The following is a 21,469-nucleotide window of genomic DNA, read 5'->3' as shown; positions in this document are numbered from 1 at the left end:
CAGCCCCACCTACAATTACATCTTGCTCTGGAATTCACAGTGCCTTGTTTTCCTCCTTCTGTGTCTTTGTGATGCTGAGTCTCATGTTAGTGGTTTTTGTTTGGGCCAACAATAAGCAAATCAATCTTAGAAGATAATAAAGGATCTAGGGACTGCTGCATAGTGTGGAGTGAGTCAGCTGAAGGTCAGTATGCCCCAAATGGATTTTTGAAAAGCTGTTTGTGTTAAAGATCTATTTCTTCTGCAAAAGCACGCCTTTTTATCACCTTACACAGAAACATGTAATTAATACTTCTCAGAAATATTCAGAGTGAGTGATCCCAACAAAGAATATAATCTCTCCACAAGCTTTTAAGAGTTTTATTTCTTTTTCTCTTGTCTTAAAATAATTATGCTGCTTTTGCAAATACTCTGCATATTTGGTCGAAAACACTTGTTCTGTAAACTACAGAGAACTAGAAAACTGAATAAAAGCCTATATTTGACCATATGCCTGCATGTGGTGGGGGTGTGTGTTGTCTGTTCTTTTTGAAATGAAGCAAAAACTGTTACTCATTTCAGTGCCAGAACTTGGGGAAGCTGACGACCGTTCAGATTGGTCATGACAACTCAGGGCTGCTGGCCAAGTGGCTGGTTGATTGTGTCATGGTCAGGAATGAAATAACAGGACACACGTACAAGTAAGCAACAAGTTGTCATTTTTCTTGTCTGAAATTCTTTATTTAGAGAAAGCAAGGAGGCGTTCACCTTCTCTTTAACTCTGATTGCAGCTGGTTTGAGTCCCTGATAGGGTTGGGTTGGTCTCCCCCACCCCCCTGGTTCTGTCATTTCAGTAGCCCTAGTTGAAGTCTGATAATCTGATAAATATTTAATGAGATTTGAATGCAGGATTTTCTTTGCATCTTTCTGAGACAGGACAGACAGTATGGATACTTTTGAAGTGATTGGTATGATTGTGTCTAGTAATTAGATCTCTTGATTTAAAGTAGTGGGGTAAAGTTGGGCACAAATTGACTCTTGAAACTCCAAGAGCTGAAATGACGGTCTGGGGAAAATATTAAGAAAATACAAAATTTTGATGATTTCTTAATCTTACATTGAGCACATACCTCTGTGTCAAAATGGTCTCCTAATTCACCATTGGTTTTGCAAAACAAGGCTAAGCAGACGCTGTTTTTGTTAAAAATGTGAATGTGGGAAACTGCAGTTCAGAGAGGTGAGCTCCAGATCTCAGAGTTGGCCGCAGTGTAGAGGGGAAAAAAGGAGAACATGGGATAAAATGACTGGGTATGGACATGTGCATGGATTTCATTAGGGTTGTGTATGGGGTCCAAAGGTACAGCAGTAAAATGAGAGGTGAGGTTTGAGTAGGAGGAGATGTCACAGCCGGGTGGAAATTCTGTGGGGATTTGGTTGTTAATCATCACAGTGCTCTTCAAGGCTGCATATCATTTGTGGGTACAAGTGCAGAATAACTCAGCAGAAAACAAGATGCAAACCATAAAATATGTGTAACACAAGCTTTGCATATTTCCCTGTTTCTAAGGACGATCAGTTGTGATGCAGGGGCTGCTCCTGCAGAGCTGTGCTTGGTGAGAATTTTCTGGGAGCAAACAAAGATGGTTCTTCATCCCTGTTAGCAGTGTTGTTGGCTGCCAGCTGTCCCCAGCTCTGAGACCAGGCTGCTCTGTGTGTGTGGCTGACCTGTGCTTGTCCTGGGCGTGTGCAGGTTCCCCTGTGGGCGGTGGCTGGGAAAAGGCGTGGATGATGGCAGTCTGGAGAGAATCCTCATTGGGGAGCTGGTGTCCTCCACGTCCGACGAGGAGCTGGGCAAGCAGTGCCGCACCCCGCCCCAGCAGAAATCTCCCACTGTGACTCGGCGCCTGAGCATCACCTCCCTCACGGGGAGGAACACCAGTGAGTCCTTGCCTTCCTCCCCAGGCTTGTAGGGAAGGGAACAGCTGCCAGCTGCTGGGGAAAAAAGCTTCTCTGTGGGGGTACCAGTCATTGGTTTTTCTGGGTCTGGGTTGAAGGGACTTGACAGAGTAATTTGTGTTCGGACTCAAGTGTTGATTATTTCTTATCAGTAAAACAGTCTCACTACTGTAAGTTGGGCAGCTTTTCATTAGAAGGCACAAAATGGCCAACAATCTCTTGTTACAAGGTCTTTTAAGACTAAACTATCCAATTCAGAACTGACACCTAGGTTATTTTCCCTTTTAACCCAATAACTGATCCCACAGAACCCACAATGCAGACTTTTCTGCCCAATTACAAAATGCCCCCAAACCCATGAAGAAGAAGGAAGATAAAACCCAGGACAACACCCTGTGCTCTCCATATTGCTTCCATCCACAACATACTAAAAATCCCAAATCCTAAATTTCTCACCAAGTGATACACCTACACTACTCTCCATAATCTATTTCACTCTTTTGTGGATTCCAGTCTATCTTGAAGTGTAGGAAACTTTCTCCATGAATGAGCGTCAAAGTCAGTGCTCCCCTGGGGGTCAGAGCACCCCAGAGCAGACAGAGAAATATTCCCAATGCCCTGGGTTTCCACACTTCTGTGAACAGGAGGGTTCATCCTGAAGCAAGGCTTGGTGCAGAGCAGCAGCTGCAAGCCAGTGAGCTTTTCCTGCCTTCCGTGGTTGGTGTTTGCTCTGTGACGTACATGTTGCCTCTTCAAAGTCCCCTTTTGACTGTTGAGAGATAATAATCTCTTTCTTTGGAGCATGGAGATATGAGATGAGGGAGGAGGAGGCAGCAGAATCTGCAGTAGCTGGTGCTGCTCAGCCTCCCAGCTCACTTTGCAGTCTGAGGGCAGCTCAGAGCTTGATGTGGCTGCTGGGAGCTGCCTTCTGGCAAAGCTTATCTCTGCAGGGACCCTAGGGCACATCGACCTCACATCCCTAAAATTAGCTTTTATGAGTAACTGCACTTGGCTGCAACAGGACACGGGACTGTGAGGGTCACACAAGGCATTCTCTGCTAAAGCACAGAGGTGGGACAGTGTGGATCCTGTTCATACATCTGTCCAGCTCCTGTAAAACTAGAGGACATGAGTGCTGAAATGACAAGCAAGCTAAGATTAACCTTCAGCTGGTCTGCTCTCCATCATTTCACAGAGCCTAATGCGGGGCAGATCCAAGAGGGAATCGGGGAAGCTGTGAACAACATTGTGAAACACTTCCACAAACCAGAGAAAGAGGTAATTCCTGCTTTTCATTACTTGCCTGCAAATTTTTATAAACAGAAATGGCACTAAAGTACCAGTAGATGTACTACCTTTAGATAAGAAGTTTCTGGCATCCAGACAAGGCAAGTTGTACTAACCTGCTCTCCCTTTTCCACAGAGAGGGAGCCTTACCATTCTGTTGTGTGGGGAAAATGGTCTGGTTGCAGCCCTGGAGCAGGTCTTCCACCATGGCTTCAAATCAGCTCGCATTTTTCACAAGAATGTCTTCATCTGGGATTTCATAGGTAAGCTGGATGTGGTTTGGAGGAGAAGGTTTAGGGCAAAATGACTCCTCAAACACAGACCTTGGATCCTCATCAGCTAGGGCGCCATTTCTCCTGCCAAACACCTGCTCCAGGTTGCTTAAAGTCAGTAAGAAACCTGATGGCAGATGAGAAGTACTAAACTCTGTGTAAGAGAAGAGTGTGAGTCTGCACATAAATTTTATGAGTTCCTAGTTCAAACAAGGCAGGCTGGAGGTTGGAGTAGAGGAGCAATAAGGGGGGAGAGCTAGGAAAGGGCGGGGAGTGAAAGGTTTGGATTCCTGCTTTGTGAGAACTCTCCTAATCATTGCACTGGTGATCCTTACCTGCAGGCCTGTGTAGGGGTAATTTAAGATGTACTTCCTCCCTTAGAACAGGCTTGCAGGCAGAGATGCTCAGCCTGAGGGTGTTTCACTCAGAAAAAGTGAAAAATCACTGCTGGTGGTATCACTTAGAGTGAAACCACTGAGGGGTGCTCTGGTGCTGCTCCTTGGTGTTAGCTGTGTTAGACATCAGCCAGACTGACCAGTGCCATGCCATGGCAAAGGTGGAGGTGACCACCTGCCTGTGGTCTTCAGAGTCAGGAATTCATAGATGAACTGTGCAATATCTCTCAGCAGGTTGGTTTTTAAGGATTCATTCCCTTGTGTGATCCTGTGTCACAATGAAGTGCTGCTTTTCACTGGATTCTGATCTTCTCCCTACCACAGAGAAAGCTGTTGCTTACTTTGAAACCAGTGATCAGATTGGAGACAATGAGGAGGCCCTTCTGCTTCAGAGATCTTCATGCAAAACCTTCTGTCATTATGTCAATGCCATCAATACAGCTCCAAGGAACATTGGAAAGGATGGCAAATTCCAGATCCTGGTTTGCCTGGGGACAAGGTACCCAACTGTTCTTCATTATGTGTGTCCTCTGGCATTAGAGTAGAAGAATATTTTTCCACCATTGTTTTTGCCTTTAGTTTTCCATTTTAAGACATCTCACACCTATCTATTATCCAGTGTCTATTTTAGGCAGCTTTAGTACTACATCAAAAATTGGAGCAAAGAGGCCCTAATAATACATGGCTAGTGTCTAAACTGCTAAAAATGTTTTGAGCTTTTTTTATAGCTGTTAGCTTGACAGTCATGTGTATGAAATCTATTGAAATGCTATTTTTGATGAAGTACTGACTTTGAGAATGCAGAGTTCCTTTTCAGGAGCTAGTGAATTTCTAAATCCTCATTCAAATGCTTGTGAAAATGGGATGCCTGTTATAATTTTGACAGAACTGTTCTTGATGAGCCTTTCTTTCCTAATAGGGTACTTTCTGTCTTGGGGAGGGGTGGGAGGGTGGGACTTAGTTGTATTTTGGAGGGTAGAAGTTGGTATATCTAGAAATGAGTGCCATTTTTGTCTTATCTGTCTGGATACTCGGAAAACCGGTTGGCAAACAGTCTGTCAGCTTTTCCTTGAGTTTTACTTTCCCTATTCCTGATCTGAAAATGTTCTGGAATTCTTACAAATGTCCAATTCTGCTAACACTTTTCAATTTTCATTTCTACAGTGGGTAGTATTTTACTAACCAAATCAAGGGTTGCGATTACGCAGCAAACTCGTACGTGCAAACAACACCCACCGCTCGCCAAAAGGGGCTGCATGTTTTTGGGTTGTGCTCTTCTTGGAGCAGAATTCCAGTGTGATATCTGTTGGTGCTAAAGCAATTCCTGTGCTGCCCTTTTCAGGGACCACCTGCTGTCCCAGTGGATCCCGCTGCTGGCAGAGTGCCCGCCCATCACCAGGATGTACGAGGAGAACGCTCTCCTCCGGGACCGCATGACTGTCAACTCCCTCATCCGGGTCCTACAGACATTGCAGGATTTCAACATCATCCTAGAAGGGTCACTCATTAAAGGAGTGGATGTTTAGCGTGGCTTTGCTGAGAACTTCATTACTCCTTTCCCAAACAAGCAAACCACAATTGGAGACCTGTCAGGACTTGAATGCCATGGTAGTGCACCACTGTAAGGCAGAGCTGCTGGTGGAAGCAGGATTGGGAAGCCCAGCTTGTGCCCGATGGGGACTGGCCTCTAAAGCTGCAGAAAGCTAAGATGCAGTATTGTAGTTTATTTGAAACAGAAATTTAGTACAAAAAAATAGAGTATTTTCATGTGTTAGATGTGTGTAAATATGCTATCTTTCTTTAAGAAATTATATTACTCTAAGAAATTTTTCTTAGGGTGAATGTTCTTGTTCTGACTATGAGTAGCTTAAACCCAGGGGAAGGACTTGGGGGAGGGAGGGAAGGACTAAGGTGGGAAGGGATGCCGCTACTTGCTTGCGAGGAAGAAGCCAATCAACGTGTAAATACAGTGCAAACTCAGCAGGGCTTTTTTCAGGTATTGCAAATTAATACAGCAAATATCCTTCTGTAGCCATTGTGATCGTGTCACTCTTGGAAATGCTGTAAGCATATGCTGGTTTACCCTACTGTACATAGTCTCTCTTAGTTTGTTGTTTGTTCAAGGACTCGCCTTCCATGCATGGAAGCAGTGAGTTGTTGGTTTGTTTTTTTTTTTCTGTAAGGTCTTTTGTGTCACTCCTGTTGATCTTCAAAAGGGGAAACAAGTGTTGGAATGCTTAAACACTGGAGAGAAGGACTGCTGTCAGCCTCAGAGCCTGAGAGGATGAGACACCCCTGGAAGCCTTGTTGCTGCAGCCTGAGATGGGGAATGCTGGCTTGCTTGACTCGCTCAGTGTGTCCCTTCCCTGTCTGGATGTTCTCATGATTCACCCTCACCCTCAGCCAGTTTGTGTTGTGGATGACCTTTTTATTTTTCTCATGATGAGGAGTTTGGTTTATGCCAAATTCTTGCTGTACTTGAGAAGAATCATTGCTGTAGAGCAACAAACGCTGCTGTTGCTGTGCTACCAAACTGTATCAGCTGGCTTTGAAATGCTGACAGGTGATGAATCTTCCTTTATCCTGCAGAATGAGTGTTCCTAGGGGAGTACAGGATCCAGGATGACTTTTTTTTCTCAATTATCCAGCTACAAAATGAAAAGGAATTAAGCAAAAGGAGGGGAAAAAAAATCTCATGTTGGTATTTTGAGGCTTCTCTCCTACACTCTTTCTTTGTATGCACTAATACAGTGTATATATGGAGATACAGCTCTTATTGAGGAGCTGGGAACAACTGTATGATACAAATTGAACAAGAGATTATATCAAAATCACCTTGTGAACACCATGCAGTAAATACAGAGTGTATTTTCCATTCTTGTGGATGGGAGTTGGAAGGGTCTGATGACACAGTTAGCTTCACTTGGTTTTAATTTTTGGAAGTTAGTTTAAATACAGGTTTTTGCTTTCACTTGTTTATTCCCTATAATCTTGAGCCTTTCTTTGGAGGTCTCACAGTCAGCTGAGGCTTGGGAGAGCCCCTGACTGGTTCTGTGGGTGTGCTGCCTTGCCCTGTGCTCTCAAGTGGCTTCAGGAGGGGCTTGGCAATGGTGGGCAGTGGCAGGTCTTGGCATAGTGTGCACATGGTAGAAAGAGAGATGGGAGATAAGGAAAAAGAAAGAGAATGAAAATTAAGGTTTGCTTTCTCACCTGCCTTTTGTCAAGTTTCTCTGCTTTCCTGTGGTCCCTTTGCTGCTGGATTCTTAGAGCAGCACTCACTTCAGTGTCAAAATTTTGTATCAGGCTCCCAACCAGAAGAAAACTCTTCATTCATAACTTTGTTTCATTGGAGAGTTTTATGTTATAGAAGTCTTTTTGTTTCTAAAAAAGAAGTAAAATAACACTGTCAAGGAGCCTTCCACTTTAGTGAGGGTTCCAGCTTTCAATAACCAATCTTTCCTCCTGAGCCTGTGCTTCCTTAAACTGACTGAACTCATCCCAAATACTGCAGGCAGCACTGCCATGGCACTGCTGTGGGTGTGAGTAACTAATGTAAAGGCTGTGAATGTTGTCTCGAGTTAGTAGCCAGAGCCCACAGCTGTGTGACATCTCTTACATTTCCAGAAATGTGAAATTTGGGGTGTTAGGGTTTTCTGTGTAGCCAGGCATGTCTGCTTAAAGTCAGCAGGCAAAGCATGACAACCCTTCAGCAGCAATTGAAAATGAAAAATGTGTCCCTGTACTTAACTCTATCAATGAATTATACATTTAGCACCAGAAACCATGTGGCAGCATTATTTGGTAATGACTGCTTAGGATGTTTTGATTTCTATTACAACTCAGGCCTTTCATGTCTAATGACTGCTGTACAGGATTTTTTTCACGCCCAGCCCAGTCTAAGTGACTATTTCATTTTACTGAAATAACCACCTCTTTAGTGCTTGGATTTCTTCACAGCATCATCTGCATTTGCAGGCTGGAAGCTTCCCAAAGTACATTGCTGCAGACTTCTCCAAAGGCTGTGTATGACTGGAGCAGTTGTAACACTCATCTGACATGGCAAGGGTTAAGTGCAGGCAGGATAAAGGAGAAATGTAGGCACCTCTAAAGGTCATTCATTTAAATGAATAAACCACATACAGAGAAAAAAGGCAATAACTACATTAAGTCTTTCTTAAGTTAAAAGAAGTCCAAACCTGAGAATTTTTAAAATTCAGATCAGGGCCTTTTCCAATTTCAGACTACATTAAGAAACCTTTAGCACTTAACACAACTTCACCTCAGCTTTTTCAGCAAGTGTTGACTTGTTTGGTTTTGTCAGGTTTCACATCATATTAATAATAATACAATAAAAATGGTGTATGTCTCATGTTTCCTTGCAGGCAATAAACCACCCCAAGATATGTGGAAAGGGGCACAGCTGAGTGCCTCAGATTCCTGGAGTAGTTATTGGACAGTCTTGGGAGAATGGTTCTTCATAGTGAATTTTTATTCTACTATGTATAATTTATTTTTTTTTGTGGAATACTTTTGTTGATTAGAAACTGTGAGGGTTTTTTTCTGTAAGGTTTACAGAAATCATTCTACCCACTAGAATGGTGAGAAACCCATCAGGATTCTTCTAAGCTAACACAGCTTTTGCTTCAGTGTTAAAGCACCTTCTTTGGTTGAGAAAGGGAATCTTGGAAAAGACCAAAGCTCTCTGATACCTGCTTTGTAAAAAAACAAAAATAATTCCTATCCAATGCCCATCTGCAGTTGTCTGAGTTTGCATAGTCCAGTTGTACTAACAGCCAGCATGGTAACGTGAGGGAGTCAGAGAATCTAATGCCTCACTATGTACAAAATGTGTATTTATAATTCTCTGAAATAAATGAAGTTGTACTGTTTAGTGAAAAATCTGCTCATGTTTATTCCAAGTTGGTTTGTGTAATTAGCTATCATTGTTCAAAGATGTGTTTTTAGGGTAGTTGCAGCGTGTTTGAGGGAATTCCTTCTTTCAATCAAACGAAGGTGCGCATTGTGAGGGGAAATGTTGTGTGTTACACTTGAAATGTACAAATGTGCCCTGTATAGCTTAAAACGATCCCTAAATGTCTCCATTGAGTATATTTTGTCTTTACATTATTACTAACTGAATAAGAACTGGATTATTTTCAAGACAACATGAGTAAAATATTGTTATATCAAGCACTTTAACATACACACCACGAACCGACATGGGTTTTTCAGGTTTTGAAGTACATTGAAATACAGCTTTTCATGCTATGTCCTTTACAAATAAAACTGTGACAATAATGGTTGGTGTCACTTTCTCCTTGCAGAGGAACCGAGAGATTTGGGTCTCAAGCTGAGGAGCTGCTCTGAGCCTGGAGGGAGCAAACCAAACAGAATGATCCAGCTGGTGGTGACTCTGGTACTGGGAATTTGCTGGAGAAGGGGTGTGAGGGACTGTTCCCAAAACCAGCCCTTCTGCCTCCCCAGCACAAAGGGGAGGCAGAGACCATGCTGAGCCCAAGCAGCTCTTTATTCCAAGGCTTGTGTGGGAAATGTGGCTGATTACAGGGAAGAAATGGGATCCCAGTGAAGCTGAGCTCTTACCAGGGTGAGGTTTGCTCAGCAACAGGGTTGCTTTGCCCTTGGTATCTGGCGGAGGAGGATGGGATTAACTTGTAGCAAAGGGTCTCTTTCCTCTCAGAATGAGTTGCTCTGATATTTGAACTCAGGGTTAGAATGCTGGGATGAAGCTTGTGCTCTCCAGTGTGTCAGGCAGCATGTTGTGGGAGGAGGGTGGAAGGACAAGAGATGGATGCCTACAACAAAAAAGGTGCAAAGAAAAAGAAAAGGTAGTGAAATGCCCTCTATTCTGAGTTGGACTAGATTTTCAGAAATTTCCCCCATGTCCCTCCCAGCTTCAAATATGCTGGAATTGGCAAAAATAGGAGAATTTTTGGAAACTTTGACAGTTTGAAATGCAGAGCCCTGCATGAGTATGTGCATGGCACGTGTGAGGTGCAGCGTGTCTGTTCACTTACTTTAACCCTCTGTTTAGAAGAGGCAGAGAATCTCAGGAGAGGACTGAAAGTCTCAGAGCTTGGGACCATATATGTGGGAATCCTGAAATATGTTGTGTGATGATACTGGTGCTTATCAACATTATAGATGTGAATAAAATCTATAGAGCTGCTTATTGTCAAATGTCAGTGGGTGGGGTGGCCATGCCTTTACACCTCCTGAATAAATGTGTGTAAATTAGATGTGTGTAAATTAAATGTGTGTAAATTAGAGATCTGACATCTTAAAGGCAGTCAGTACTGGAAGTAGGGCAGAACTAAGCTTGTCCAGGTGAGCAAGTGCAAATAATTTCCTCTCCACTGTGCTGTCATTGATGCAGTCTGGGAGCACTGCAGTGTTTTCTGCAAAGGAGGAATAGAAGAAAACTGAGAAAACTGACATGGGTAGGAGTTGAAGTAGCTCATCAATCTGGTTTGTTCCTTTCCAGCATTTCTGGTAAGATTGTTCAATAAAAAAAAATGTGTTCAGTGAAATGGTGAGTGAAGCTGCTTCTCTGTCTGTGACCCCATCAGCTCAGAGGCTGCTGTGGCTGCAGTCAGGGAGCATTTCATTGCTGACATTCCTGATTTCTCCCCTGCTATTCTCTCAGTCATGTATCATGAGCTGCTGTGAGCCCAGCACAGGCTGTGAGGGGAATGGGAAATTCCTGTCTGGGTCTGCTATCTGGTGGCTGGTTGTGGTAAACTCTCTGCTGAAGCCACTGCTGATTTGTCAGCGGAGCTGCAGGAGGGCTTTGCGCTGCACAGGGCCCATCTGCATCCCTGCACACCTCACAGGGCATCTCAGAGCCTCTCAATGAACTTTTTCTGTCAGAATATGACCAGGACAATTATTTTTGCCTTGAACCAAGCCCAGCTTTGTCCTGAGGGGAGAGAGAGGGAAAAGCCTTAGGAGGAAACACAGCAAACCCCCCAGATCCTTACCCACAGTGTATTTTTCATGCTGAAAAGGAGCTCACTGCTAGGTGATCTAATGACTGCCTTGTTACCATTCAGTAATGGATTCAGTGAGATCCATAAGTGTAAAATAATTGTGGTTTGCCTAAGAGAGACTCAGGTGTTCACACCAGTCACTGAGTAGCAGAATTATCTGTAAGAGATGTCCCCATCTTCACCCAGGACATTCAGGGGCAGATTTTCCTCTGCTCCCATGGTCAGAGGGAAAATTATACAAATCTAAACTAAAATTAAACTCAGTAGCAGCCAGATGTTGCATTCTCCTGCTTTCAAAGAAGTTTCCACAAAAGCTGGTGCTAGCCTAGGAAAGCCATTTCCCTGCCCCTGCAGCCAGTGGGAAGAGCTGGGCTCCTTCAGTAGGCCTTGCAAGGCCTCACTTAGCTGCTTTTAATTATGCCTAAAGAAGCCCAACAGAGGCAGCTTGCCCTTGGAGGCTGTGCAGGCATTAATCTTTGTGAATATTCCCACCAGCACTGTCCTCCCATAGAGTGTTCATTCCTCCAAAGGCACACAAGTGATCCATTGTGATACATTTACACATGAAAAAAAAATAAACTGTTTACAAGAGTAAAATCTAAATGTGATGGACTCAGGCAGGTTTTTTATTTTTTACAATATAATGATAATTTAGATATAAATTTTAAAAGACAAATTCCTTATTTTTCTTACAGAGACACACAGTAGTGACCAGGAAATGTGGCTTCAATTTGCAAGTCTCTCTGGCTTGCCCCAGTTTGCTTGTGTCATATTCCATCTTGCAGGTAGGGAGCTGATGTACAGAGTGGGGGGACTTTGCTGCAGCCAGTTCTGCCTCAGCAAGGAAGATTGTCCATCCTTGGGGTCAGCAGCTGCCCCTGCAGCACCCACTGCTGTGTGGCTGAGAGCTGCTTCTCAGTGCTGCTGTGACTGAAGTGCCCTGAGGTCTCATCTGTGGTTAAATCCAGTTTAAAGGCATTGGTGAAACCTGTTGATTTGTGGTATTCTGGGCTTGCAAGCTGTGTTTGGTTGGAGAGTTTTGTAATTGTCCAAACAGAAGAACAAGCTTTCTTCCTACTTAACTACAAGACAGGAATTATGGTTGGTATCAGCAATGTTGTTAAGCACTGCAAAAATGCATAAAAATCCTTGCTTGGCTGTTGTGTGGGGATGGCAGTGATTCCCTACCAAAAGGGAGGAAACATATTTTGTAAAAGCACCTTTCCATGGCTTTTCATCTTGAGTCCATAGCTCTTGTAGGAGGTACAGACATTAATGAACATTGAGTTAATCTTGTCCTTTCTCTGCCCCACAGTCATTGCAAGCCCAAATAGATCACACCAGATCCACCACATCCATACCAGAAAATGCATGCTGGAAGACCTGTGAGGTGCTGGGGAGAGATTTCCAATGGTAATCAGAAGTGGTCAGTACACTGAGAACCATCTTTGGTGCTGGTGTTTGGTTGTGGGGTTTTTTTAAAGGCATGGATTCAATTTCAAAAGAACTGGGAAGTCATTTAAAGGCTCTTCAAATAACTCTTCTTCTGTACTTGAGCTAGTGTGAACTCTTCCAGGGAGTCTCCTTAGCCTGTTTCTTGTGCTCAGTGCTCTCACCTGAGTTCATCTCTTGCACACATGCAGTTTTTGAGCTGTCATTGCCCCATGGGATAAACAGAATGTGCTCTAAGCTGGACCATGCAATGTGAGCCCTGCAGCTCAGAATCAGTGTGGCTACTGGCTTGCCTGAGATCTGAACTCCTCACAGATGGTTTGTGGTTCCTGACTGTATAAATAGTGTGAGGCTGGCTAGAAGTGGGTGTGGTGCACAGGATATTCTCCCCCAGCCCATAAAATGGCTTAAAGAAAAACTGCATTCAGGGAATGGAAGTGGAAACATCGCCCTATGGCTCTGCCCAGCTTTTAAGTTCCTAAAGCTGTGGAAAAAGTTTCCATTCGTGGTGACAGGAATACAGGAGAACTAGGAAAAACTTGCAGGCCAGAGAAGCTATTCATTCATCCTAGGAATGGACTTTGTTAGGAGAGAATTTCAGATGTCAGCAGGAATTTGTGCTAGACAGGGCTGTGTTCAGTGAGAAATAGGATAGCTGCTCTGGGCTTAGTCATTTCTGTTTAACTGGCACAATGCTAAAAAGTGAGGAATGAGCTAGCTGATCTTCAGTTCAAATGTGTGACTGTGTTCACACGGGTCTCAGGATGAGGGAAGAGACGAGGATCTGACTCCATGTTTCAGAAGGCTGACTTATTATTTTATTATATATATTACATTAAAACTATACTAAAAGAATAGAAGAAAGGATTTCATCAGAAGGCTAGCAAAGAATAGAAAAAACAAGAATGATAACAAAGGCTTGTGTCTTGGACAGAGAGTCTGAGCCAGCTGACTGTGATTTGCCATTAATTAGAAACAACCACATGAGACCAATCACAGATCCACCTGTTGCATTCCACAGCAGCAGATAATCATTGTTTACATTTTGTTCCTGAGGCCTCACAGCTTCTCAGGAGGCAAAAGCCTAAGGAAAGGATTTTCCATAAAATATGTCTATGACACAAATGTGTGTCCTGGAAGTGCAAACACAAGTTGATCCACCATGTCTTGCTGAAGTCAGTGAAAGTTCCTAAAACTGATGAGTTTAGACAGGGATTCATGAACAATGTAGTCTGCAAAAACTATTAGTTTGTGCACAGAAGAGAAGCAACCCTCTTTTGGGAAAATCTTAAAATGACTGTTGTTGCTGCTGCTTTCAACACACAATGTTTATTAGGACAGCCCGTGTCTCCACATAAGAGTTGGCTTCTGGATGATCTCAGCATTTTAACTACAAATAGTTATCTCTGTGAGGGGCCAGAATTGTGCTAGGGAAGATACTGGACAGCCTGGTGTTACTCTGTTCAGCCCAGATAGCCTGGGAGAGAGCAGTGGCAGGACACAGGATGGGACAGCAGGACACTGATGGTGAAGAATGCTGGTGTAGACTCTGGGTAGAGCTGTGAACAGCAGGGTTTGCCTTATCACAAAGTGCAGGGTGCTCTAGATGGATCCCCCTCAGCAAGTGGGGGCAAATCTGAGCCCCCATTTCATTCCCCAGGGCAGAGCAGGACCTGGGCACAGAGGACAGCCATGTCCCTTTTGTCCCCTCTCGTTATCAGAGGCATTTTTCAGCAGGATGCACACATCCATCTTTCACTTGCACTTAGCCTGTAACCAAATTAAGTTTTCCTTTGACATTGAAGTTCAGTCTGTTTGCAACGGATTGAACACTTTGGATGCTCCTAGGAGCAAACGGATCTGTTTGCTCCTGGGAGCATCCAAAGTGTTGGGAAGCTTTCATCAAAAATTGGTGCAGGGCTACCAAAATGCAACTCATACAGTGCATTGTAAGCCTCATGCCTTGTCTGGTTCATCCCCCAAGCTGGCCATGTTCCTGGAGATATCACAAGCTGAGCTGCTGAGCAAGGTCCTCCACACAGAGCTCCCTTGTCACAGACACATTTTATGAAAAATCCTTTCCTTAGGATTTTTCCTCCTGAGAATCTGAGAGGCCTCAGGAGCAAAATGTAAACATTGGTTATCTGCTGCTGTGGAATGCAACAGGTGCATCTGTGATTGGTCTCATGTGGTTGTTTCTAATTAATGGCCAATCACAGTCAGCTGGCTCAGACTCTCTGTCCGAGACACAAGCCTTTGTTATCATTCTTGTTTTTTCTATTCTTTGCTAGCCTTCTGATGAAATTCTTTCTTCTATTCTTTTAGTATAGTTTTAATGTAATATATATCACAAAATAATAAATCAGCCTTCTGAAACATGGAGTCAGATCCTCGTCTCTTCCCTCATCCTGGTACCCCTGAGAACACCACCACACTCCCTGGATGTCCCTCTGTCCCTTGCACCTTGCTCCTTCCAAATGTCACAAGCAGGGGGATTCTGAGAGGCTTTTGTGCTGATGATCAGGGTTGGGAAGGAGAAGGAAGCAGCAGCAAGAGGGAGGAGCAGGAGGGAGTCCGTCATTCATTTGAAGTGGTTCTCAGCAGGCAGTGTTCCCATGCAACCCCTCTGGCCTCCCCCAGCAAGGCCCTGCTTGGGGGAGCTGGCAGGAGGGTTTGCACTCCCTTTGCTCCTCCCAAATGTTGAAGTGAATTTCTACCCCTGGCTTAGGCAATTAATCAGGTAAGGAAAAACTACTGAGAACTCCAGGCACAACACACACTGTAACATCTTAATCAATTTCCCCTTCCTCTCTTTCAAAGAAATACTTGCCTGCAAGGGGCTAAACTATTTTTTCCTTTGTTGGCACAGGAGCCATGGGTAAGGAGATGATGGTAGCAGCTCTTTTTGTGTCTGCATAACAACTCATGACTCTCTTACTCAGCTAATTAAAACCAAAACCCCTCTAGCTAGCCTGAAAAATGTAAATAACATTTATTAAAACATTGTTCTGTGGTACAACCAGCACCCAAGTTACAGAAAGGCTGTTATGAAACAGGACTTTGCTTGTGAAGAAGTGGATGGCTGCAAATCAAGTGAATACCAGGCTTTCTTCATGAAAGCATTAAGTTGGAGACAGACAGAAGTGTGTACAATTAAAAATGCATGAAATTCAGAGGGCAAACAGTTGGCAGGGGCCAAAGCACTCTGAGCACCTTTGCATTGTGCTTTGCCCTTCTCTGGAGTTAGCACAGATATGCAGGGTGTGGAATATGCAGTGAAACAAGATTTTTCCAAGGGCATTGTGTTCTTAGCACAAGTAGCAAGGTAACAAGAAGACAAAACACATCAAAGCAGGAGAAAAAGTTTTGATGAGACAAGAGAGTGTTCTTGAATCTCTGTCTAAATGCACAATGCCTGTTCAACAGCAGATCTGCTGTTATGTAAAATAAAGGGAAAAAACATGAATGTGAAGCCAGGAATAAAGTCAAGTCCAATTTTAGGACACAGCTCCTGTGCATTCACATTTATATCAAAATCCAAGCGTGCTTCATTCACAGAATGAACCAGAATGAACCTTGGTGCAAAAGTGAGTGAGTGGAACTCCTTACTTGTTCCTTGCACCTGATAAAGATGCTATGGAACAGGCCTGGTTTAATTCTTCAGCTGTGGCAATGCCAGACTAGCTTAAAGAATTTGATCCAATTTTTGAGCACTCTAATCTGAATATATAAAACCTCTAAAGGTAACTAAACTAAGAACTCTGGGATAACAAGAGCACGTAAAGCCACGTGCATATTGTAGCCTTGCAAAGCAGAGAGCAGGAGCCATCCTAAATACCTGTTTCTTGAAATATGGAACATTTGGGGAAGTGCTTCTGCCTTAATGCAGAAACAAAGCATTTCCCATTCACTAAAAGGGAAATGTTATAATACAGTGAGCAGGGCTTTTGAAACAGTTCATAAAGGGTTTGTGAAAGTTCCAGATGAGAACAGATGTTTGAAAATGCATTTTCTTTGCATTGTGCAGGAGTTAATCACATTCTATAATCTCAGTTTAAGTTACTTCTCCCAAAGAATCAGATCCAGAGGCACAATTACCCCCCTAAGTCAATGTTTGCCATCTTGCAAGCAGACTAGGATCAAAAATATCATTGTATGCCTTGGTCAAACCAAAAATCACAGTTCTTCTCTTTTTTTAGTTTTAGTTTTGGGAGAAGATTTTATCTCTGTGTCTAGTGAAAAACTTTGTTCCAAGATGTTGCTTTATGCCAGATCCAGCCTTGTTTAGCACCTAGAGTTTGCACAGCTAACCTGGGTGCATACAGAGTAAGCTGCTCTTGGACTTACAAACTGCACAGTCTGGAAGAAATTACCAGGTAGTAATTACCAGTTTGATTTATTCTTTCTATCACTCTCACTTTCTGTCTCACCCCGTGCATCCTGTGTTGGTGAACAGCATGAGACATGAAAGCTGACAGGTTTTTTATGACCTTCTTACTAAGGTTCACCTGATACAATCTAGATCAGGTGGTTTTCATCCACTCAGAGCAGCCTCCAATTCCTGAACAGAGAATAACTGTAGTGTGCTTGGCTGGCTCTGCACCAGAACCAGTCTGCACATCCAGGTACTGCTTCCTTCTGCCTTCCCAAAGATAATCCCTGCTGCCTTTAGCCCCCTGGATGTGCTCTTGCTGGTCAGAGACACTCACAACCTGAGAACAAGGCATGGTCTCTGTGCCAGCCCCAGCTTCCTGGTAAGAGATAGGTTAATTTCTTAGCTGGCCACAATGATGCAGTTTATTAATTTCTTAGCTGGTCACAATGGTGCAGTTTATTTTCCCTGGACAGAAATGCAAAATCCACTCTGCTTCACACACCATGTGTGGCCAGCCCTGTGTCTCTTTTGGGACAGCTGTGTGGAATGGATGCTGTCCTTGATGAGCACTTTGGAGGGTCCTTTGCTGTAAGATCATTTTGTGGTACAGGTACTTGGGAACTGGTTGATGCTGAGTGCTATTTTAATTACCTGTGGCTGTTGTTCTGGGCTTATTGATCCTACTTGAGAGAAACAAAAGTTTTCTAGCAACAGGTTATTGACTACCTCAAAGAAATTATTTACTCTCATTTCCAGTTTAAGGAGAGGGAAGTGCCAGGAGCACACATAGAACAGGTGGGTTTTATAAGCCCTGAGTGCCAGCAGAGAGCTAGCAGTGAAAGGAACATGTCATGCTTCCTCAGGAAGTTTTTGGATGTTTTCAAATCTGTCAACCCCCACCACATCAGACTGATTCCTTAGCAGGGAATTCCTTCCCCCATTGATGCACTCCAGCAACTCAGCCTAAATTTCTCTGAGAAATGCAGTTAAGATGCTACAGCCAGCTACTCTCAGTGTTTTTGCCAGGGCTGTATGTGAATTTCACACAGGCAGATTGTCTACCAACCATTACAGTCCTGGTGAATGGAAAATGAGTAACTGCTATCACAACTGCTGCCTCTGGGCTGTTTAAAGGATGACTTGCCTGAAGCATGACTGCAGCTACCTCTTGGAGGGGAGTCTGAGTCTTCTTCTGCATTGAAAGAATTCAAACCAGTGGAGCAGGAAGCAGTGGTGACGGTAGATTACACAAACCTGGCAGGGAGGGGTGCTGTTGCAGAGCAGAAGCTGGCAGCATGAAGACACACCAAAATACTTGGGAGGAAACAGTTGTGCAGGCATCAGTGAGTCCCCAGGAAGTGGGATGGATCCCCAGGAGGTGGGATGGATGTAGAAACCAGCCAGGAGCATCCCAGCCTTGAGGCAAGGAGTGTTGGGAGCCTGGGAGGGGACTGTCACAGCACAGAGCCTGCAAACCCACACTGTGCTCAGCAGAGCTCTGGGGTCTGTGGCTATGGACAGGGGCACTGTGCAGGGGGTTTTTAAGGAAAGGGGACTGTGGCACTGAGCTGTTCCAGTCATTCCCAAAGAAACTGAGTCAGCCTGCACCAGGTTCACATCCTGACATTTTAATCAGTAGAGGGGTAGATAAATGGGTGCCGCTGGTTTGAAGTTGACTCCTGAGTGCGGCCATTGGTGTCTCTCTCCCAGGACACCCTAGGAATGCTGTTTCCAGTGCCCCAGTCAGCATCCACAAGCTGACTCGGTGTTAGGAGCATGCTGGGAGCCCATTTACCACAGCTTATAAAAGAGGCTTTAAAGAGCTGCTGCTGCCTTAAAGAATGGCACAAACAAAACTCCTCCTGTTTTGCAGACCTGCTATGAATGGCTGCTTATTCTAATTTACCACAGGATGGGTTTTATAAGAGGGTGAGTTTGGCCTGAGTGTGTAAGTGAGAAGCATTTGAACACTTACATGAGTGGGAAAGACCTGGACATTCCCACCTCACACACATCTGCTGGATGGGCACCCTTGCTCCTGATGGTGGCAGCTGAGTCCTTCTTGCCTTTTTTGTGTGGCTGAACTGTCACTTCTCTCTGGTTTGGAACAGTTTGAGGGTCTAGAAGTAGAGGGAACACCTTGCTGGACAGATCTGCACTCTGGGATCTGTCTGGGACTATGGCTGGTACAAGATGGCACAGAGGAGATTACCTGGGACCTCAAACTCTTTTGTTCCCCATGAAGCCGTTGGTCCAAGCAGGAGGGATTTAACCCCTGTTCAAACTTTTTTTTTTTTTTTTTTTTTTTTTACTCCATGATGTGAATGGGATGTTTGTGATTCCCCAATCCACTCTGAGTGGAGCACTGAGCCCTGACATATGCAGGGCAAAGAAGGATCAGCACAAGAGGTCACTTCCAGAGCTATCCTGTTTTCCCACTTTCCTCCTACAGATAATGCAAATCAACCAGTGAATATTGCTCTTGCTTTTGAAGCCTTGAGTTAGGACTGGTTCAACCACTGCTAAGGGTAGTCATCCTGACAGGAGGAGTCAGTCAGTTCAGCTATGGATAGAGATTTGTTTTGACAGCATGTTGAAAATAGCATCTCAGAAACCACACTGCTAGGTGGTTTTAGAGAGGCCAGTTTTTGAAATGTTTCTGACCAGGCAGCGTGTTACTCTGTAAATAGCAATCACTTTGTTTAGCTGCTTTTCAGAAATGCCTGGAGGACAATGCCAGCCCAGGGCAGCTCCTCACAGCCTGCTCATCCCTGCAGGCTGCTCCTTCCAGCCAGTGCTGGGGATGCCTTGGCTCAAGGAGCCTCCCTCCCTGCCTCAGGCACTGCTTCCCCCTGCCTGCCCAGGTGAGCTCTGCCCAAGCTGGAATGTTTCCTCTCCTAATCAGCCCAATCCTCACACACAAACCCAGTCACATCCTACTCATCCCTCAGGTTTTAGCTTTTGTGTTTTTCAGATTCTGTGCTGCTTTGGTGTGTAGTTCTGAGCCTCATATTGGGGGATGGTGAGCTCTCTTCACAGAGTAGGGAGACAAAACAATTCCTTCTCTAGCTGGGGACCAAGGACAAATGATCCAAATTTCAGGCCCAAGAACATAAACCATGTGGACCGAAGAGAGAGAAAAAAAAAAGAAGGATGGGACTTCATAAGGTGAAGCTTATGGAGTAATTAGAAAATAAACTCCAATATGCAAATGGACCAGAACTTATAGAAGTGTGAGACCCTGTGACTGGTCATCCATTTTCTGTGACCATTTTGGGTTCATCTTGGGTGTAGCCCTGGCTGGGCTCTTGTGCTGCCCAAGGTGGATCCATTGAGGCCTTCTAATAAATCCCTGCCTTATTGTTTAGCTCTGCCTAGCTTCTGTTCTAGGTCAGCCTTCACAAGGCATCGCTACTGACTGAGAAAGAGACAGAAAACTCCAGCTGTGGCTTTAACCAAAAAAACTTCTTTGGGAGGCAAAAGATATGTAGTATAGAAGTCCCAAACCCTCCTGATTCAAAACCTACCCTCTCCTTTCTGAGAGGCTTCTTACATTTTTCCTGGAGGTGCAAATAAGTTGCAAAATACTCTGAGCCTGCAGGGCAGTGCCCTCCTGCATCCCTTCTCTCCTACATGCAGGTGGAATAGGTCCTGGTGTCCCTGGGGATCCCTGCAGCTTGGGGACAGTGCAGGCAGAGGAACTGTGTCCCTGTGATCCCTGCAGCATGGAGACAGTGCAGACAGAGGAACTGTGTCCCTGTGATCTCTGCAGCTTGGGGACAGTGCAGGCAGAGGAACTGTGTCCCTGTGATCCCTGCAGCATGGGGACAGTGAGGACAGAGGAACTGTGTCCCTGTGATCCCTGCAGCTTGGGGACAGTGCAGGCAGAGGAACTGTGTCCCTGTGATCCCTGCAGCTTGGGGACAGTGAGCACAGAGGAACTGTGTCCCTGTGATCCCTGCAGCTTGGGGACAGTGAGCACAGAGGAACTGTGTCCCTGTGATCCCTGCAGCTTGGGGACAGTGAGCACAGAGGAACTGTGTCCCTGTGATCCCTGCAGCTTGGGGACAGTGAGGACAGAGGAACTTTCCCGCTGGGCCTGAGGTGTCTGTCAGATCACTCTGTGCCTCTGGAGCACGGGGATCATGCTGCACAGGGCTCTGTGGCTCTGGCTCTGCCACCTCTGCCCTGGAGGCAACATCTGGGTTCCCTTGCCTTCTCTGCATGCTGTAATTTGCAATCTGAACAGGCTGTCAGACCTGAGGAATGTCACTGAGGTCACATGTGTGTCTCCTGCTTTGGGTTTATTTCTATCTCATCACCCTGTAGAGTTCACCCCTGACTATGAACATCCATTATGAGACCCAATTTGCTTTTGGGGATCCCCATGATCAATTTTTGCTCAAATTTTGCCTGAAGCTTGCTCATGCTGCTTCTGGCCTCCCCTTATCTCCATAGCTTTGTGAGCGAATACTTCCTCCTGGAAATCTTCTCACATTTTCTTATCTTCTTTTCACTTTCAGAATGGGATGCCTCTGCTCTGAAGAAGGGGGATGTATCCTGCTGCATTCTCCCTGCCTGCTCTTTCCCTCCACCTGCCCTTGGCTTGTTTCTCAGAGGATGTTGAGTGTCAGATTTGGTTGATTTGTTGCAGCCCAATTAACTGATTCAGTCCAATTAAGCTATCTGAAGTTATCTCTGTAATGTGGTGGCTTTGTTAGTCAACTCCATTCCCTCCTACCCTTG

At 44.6% G+C, this 21,469-nt stretch overlaps 1 protein-coding gene across 6 annotated transcripts in view; it reads left to right on the top strand.

Annotated features, from left to right (window-relative positions):
- DENND5B (DENN domain containing 5B) overlaps positions 1–9,187 on the top strand; it is a 105,814-nt gene extending 96,627 nt beyond the window's left edge. For all 6 annotated transcript variants that reach the window (XM_063154051.1, XM_063154046.1, XM_063154050.1 and 3 more), the window contains 6 exons: positions 562–680; positions 1,730–1,917; positions 3,131–3,213; positions 3,359–3,485; positions 4,214–4,388; positions 5,232–9,187. In XM_063154051.1, coding sequence (XP_063010121.1) covers positions 562–680; positions 1,730–1,917; positions 3,131–3,213; positions 3,359–3,485; positions 4,214–4,388; positions 5,232–5,415 — 876 coding nt within the window. In that variant the 3' untranslated portion in view covers positions 5,416–9,187. The remainder of the gene's footprint in view (positions 1–561; positions 681–1,729; positions 1,918–3,130; positions 3,214–3,358; positions 3,486–4,213; positions 4,389–5,231) is intronic.
- Positions 9,188–21,469: the final 12,282 nt, after the last annotated feature.

Source organism: Melospiza melodia, chromosome 4, assembly GCF_035770615.1.
Source record: "Melospiza melodia melodia isolate bMelMel2 chromosome 4, bMelMel2.pri, whole genome shotgun sequence".
Lineage (NCBI taxonomy): Eukaryota > Metazoa > Chordata > Aves > Passeriformes > Passerellidae > Melospiza > Melospiza melodia.
Note: the sequence above shows the minus strand (reverse complement) of the source record. Positions and strands in the feature narration are given on the sequence as shown.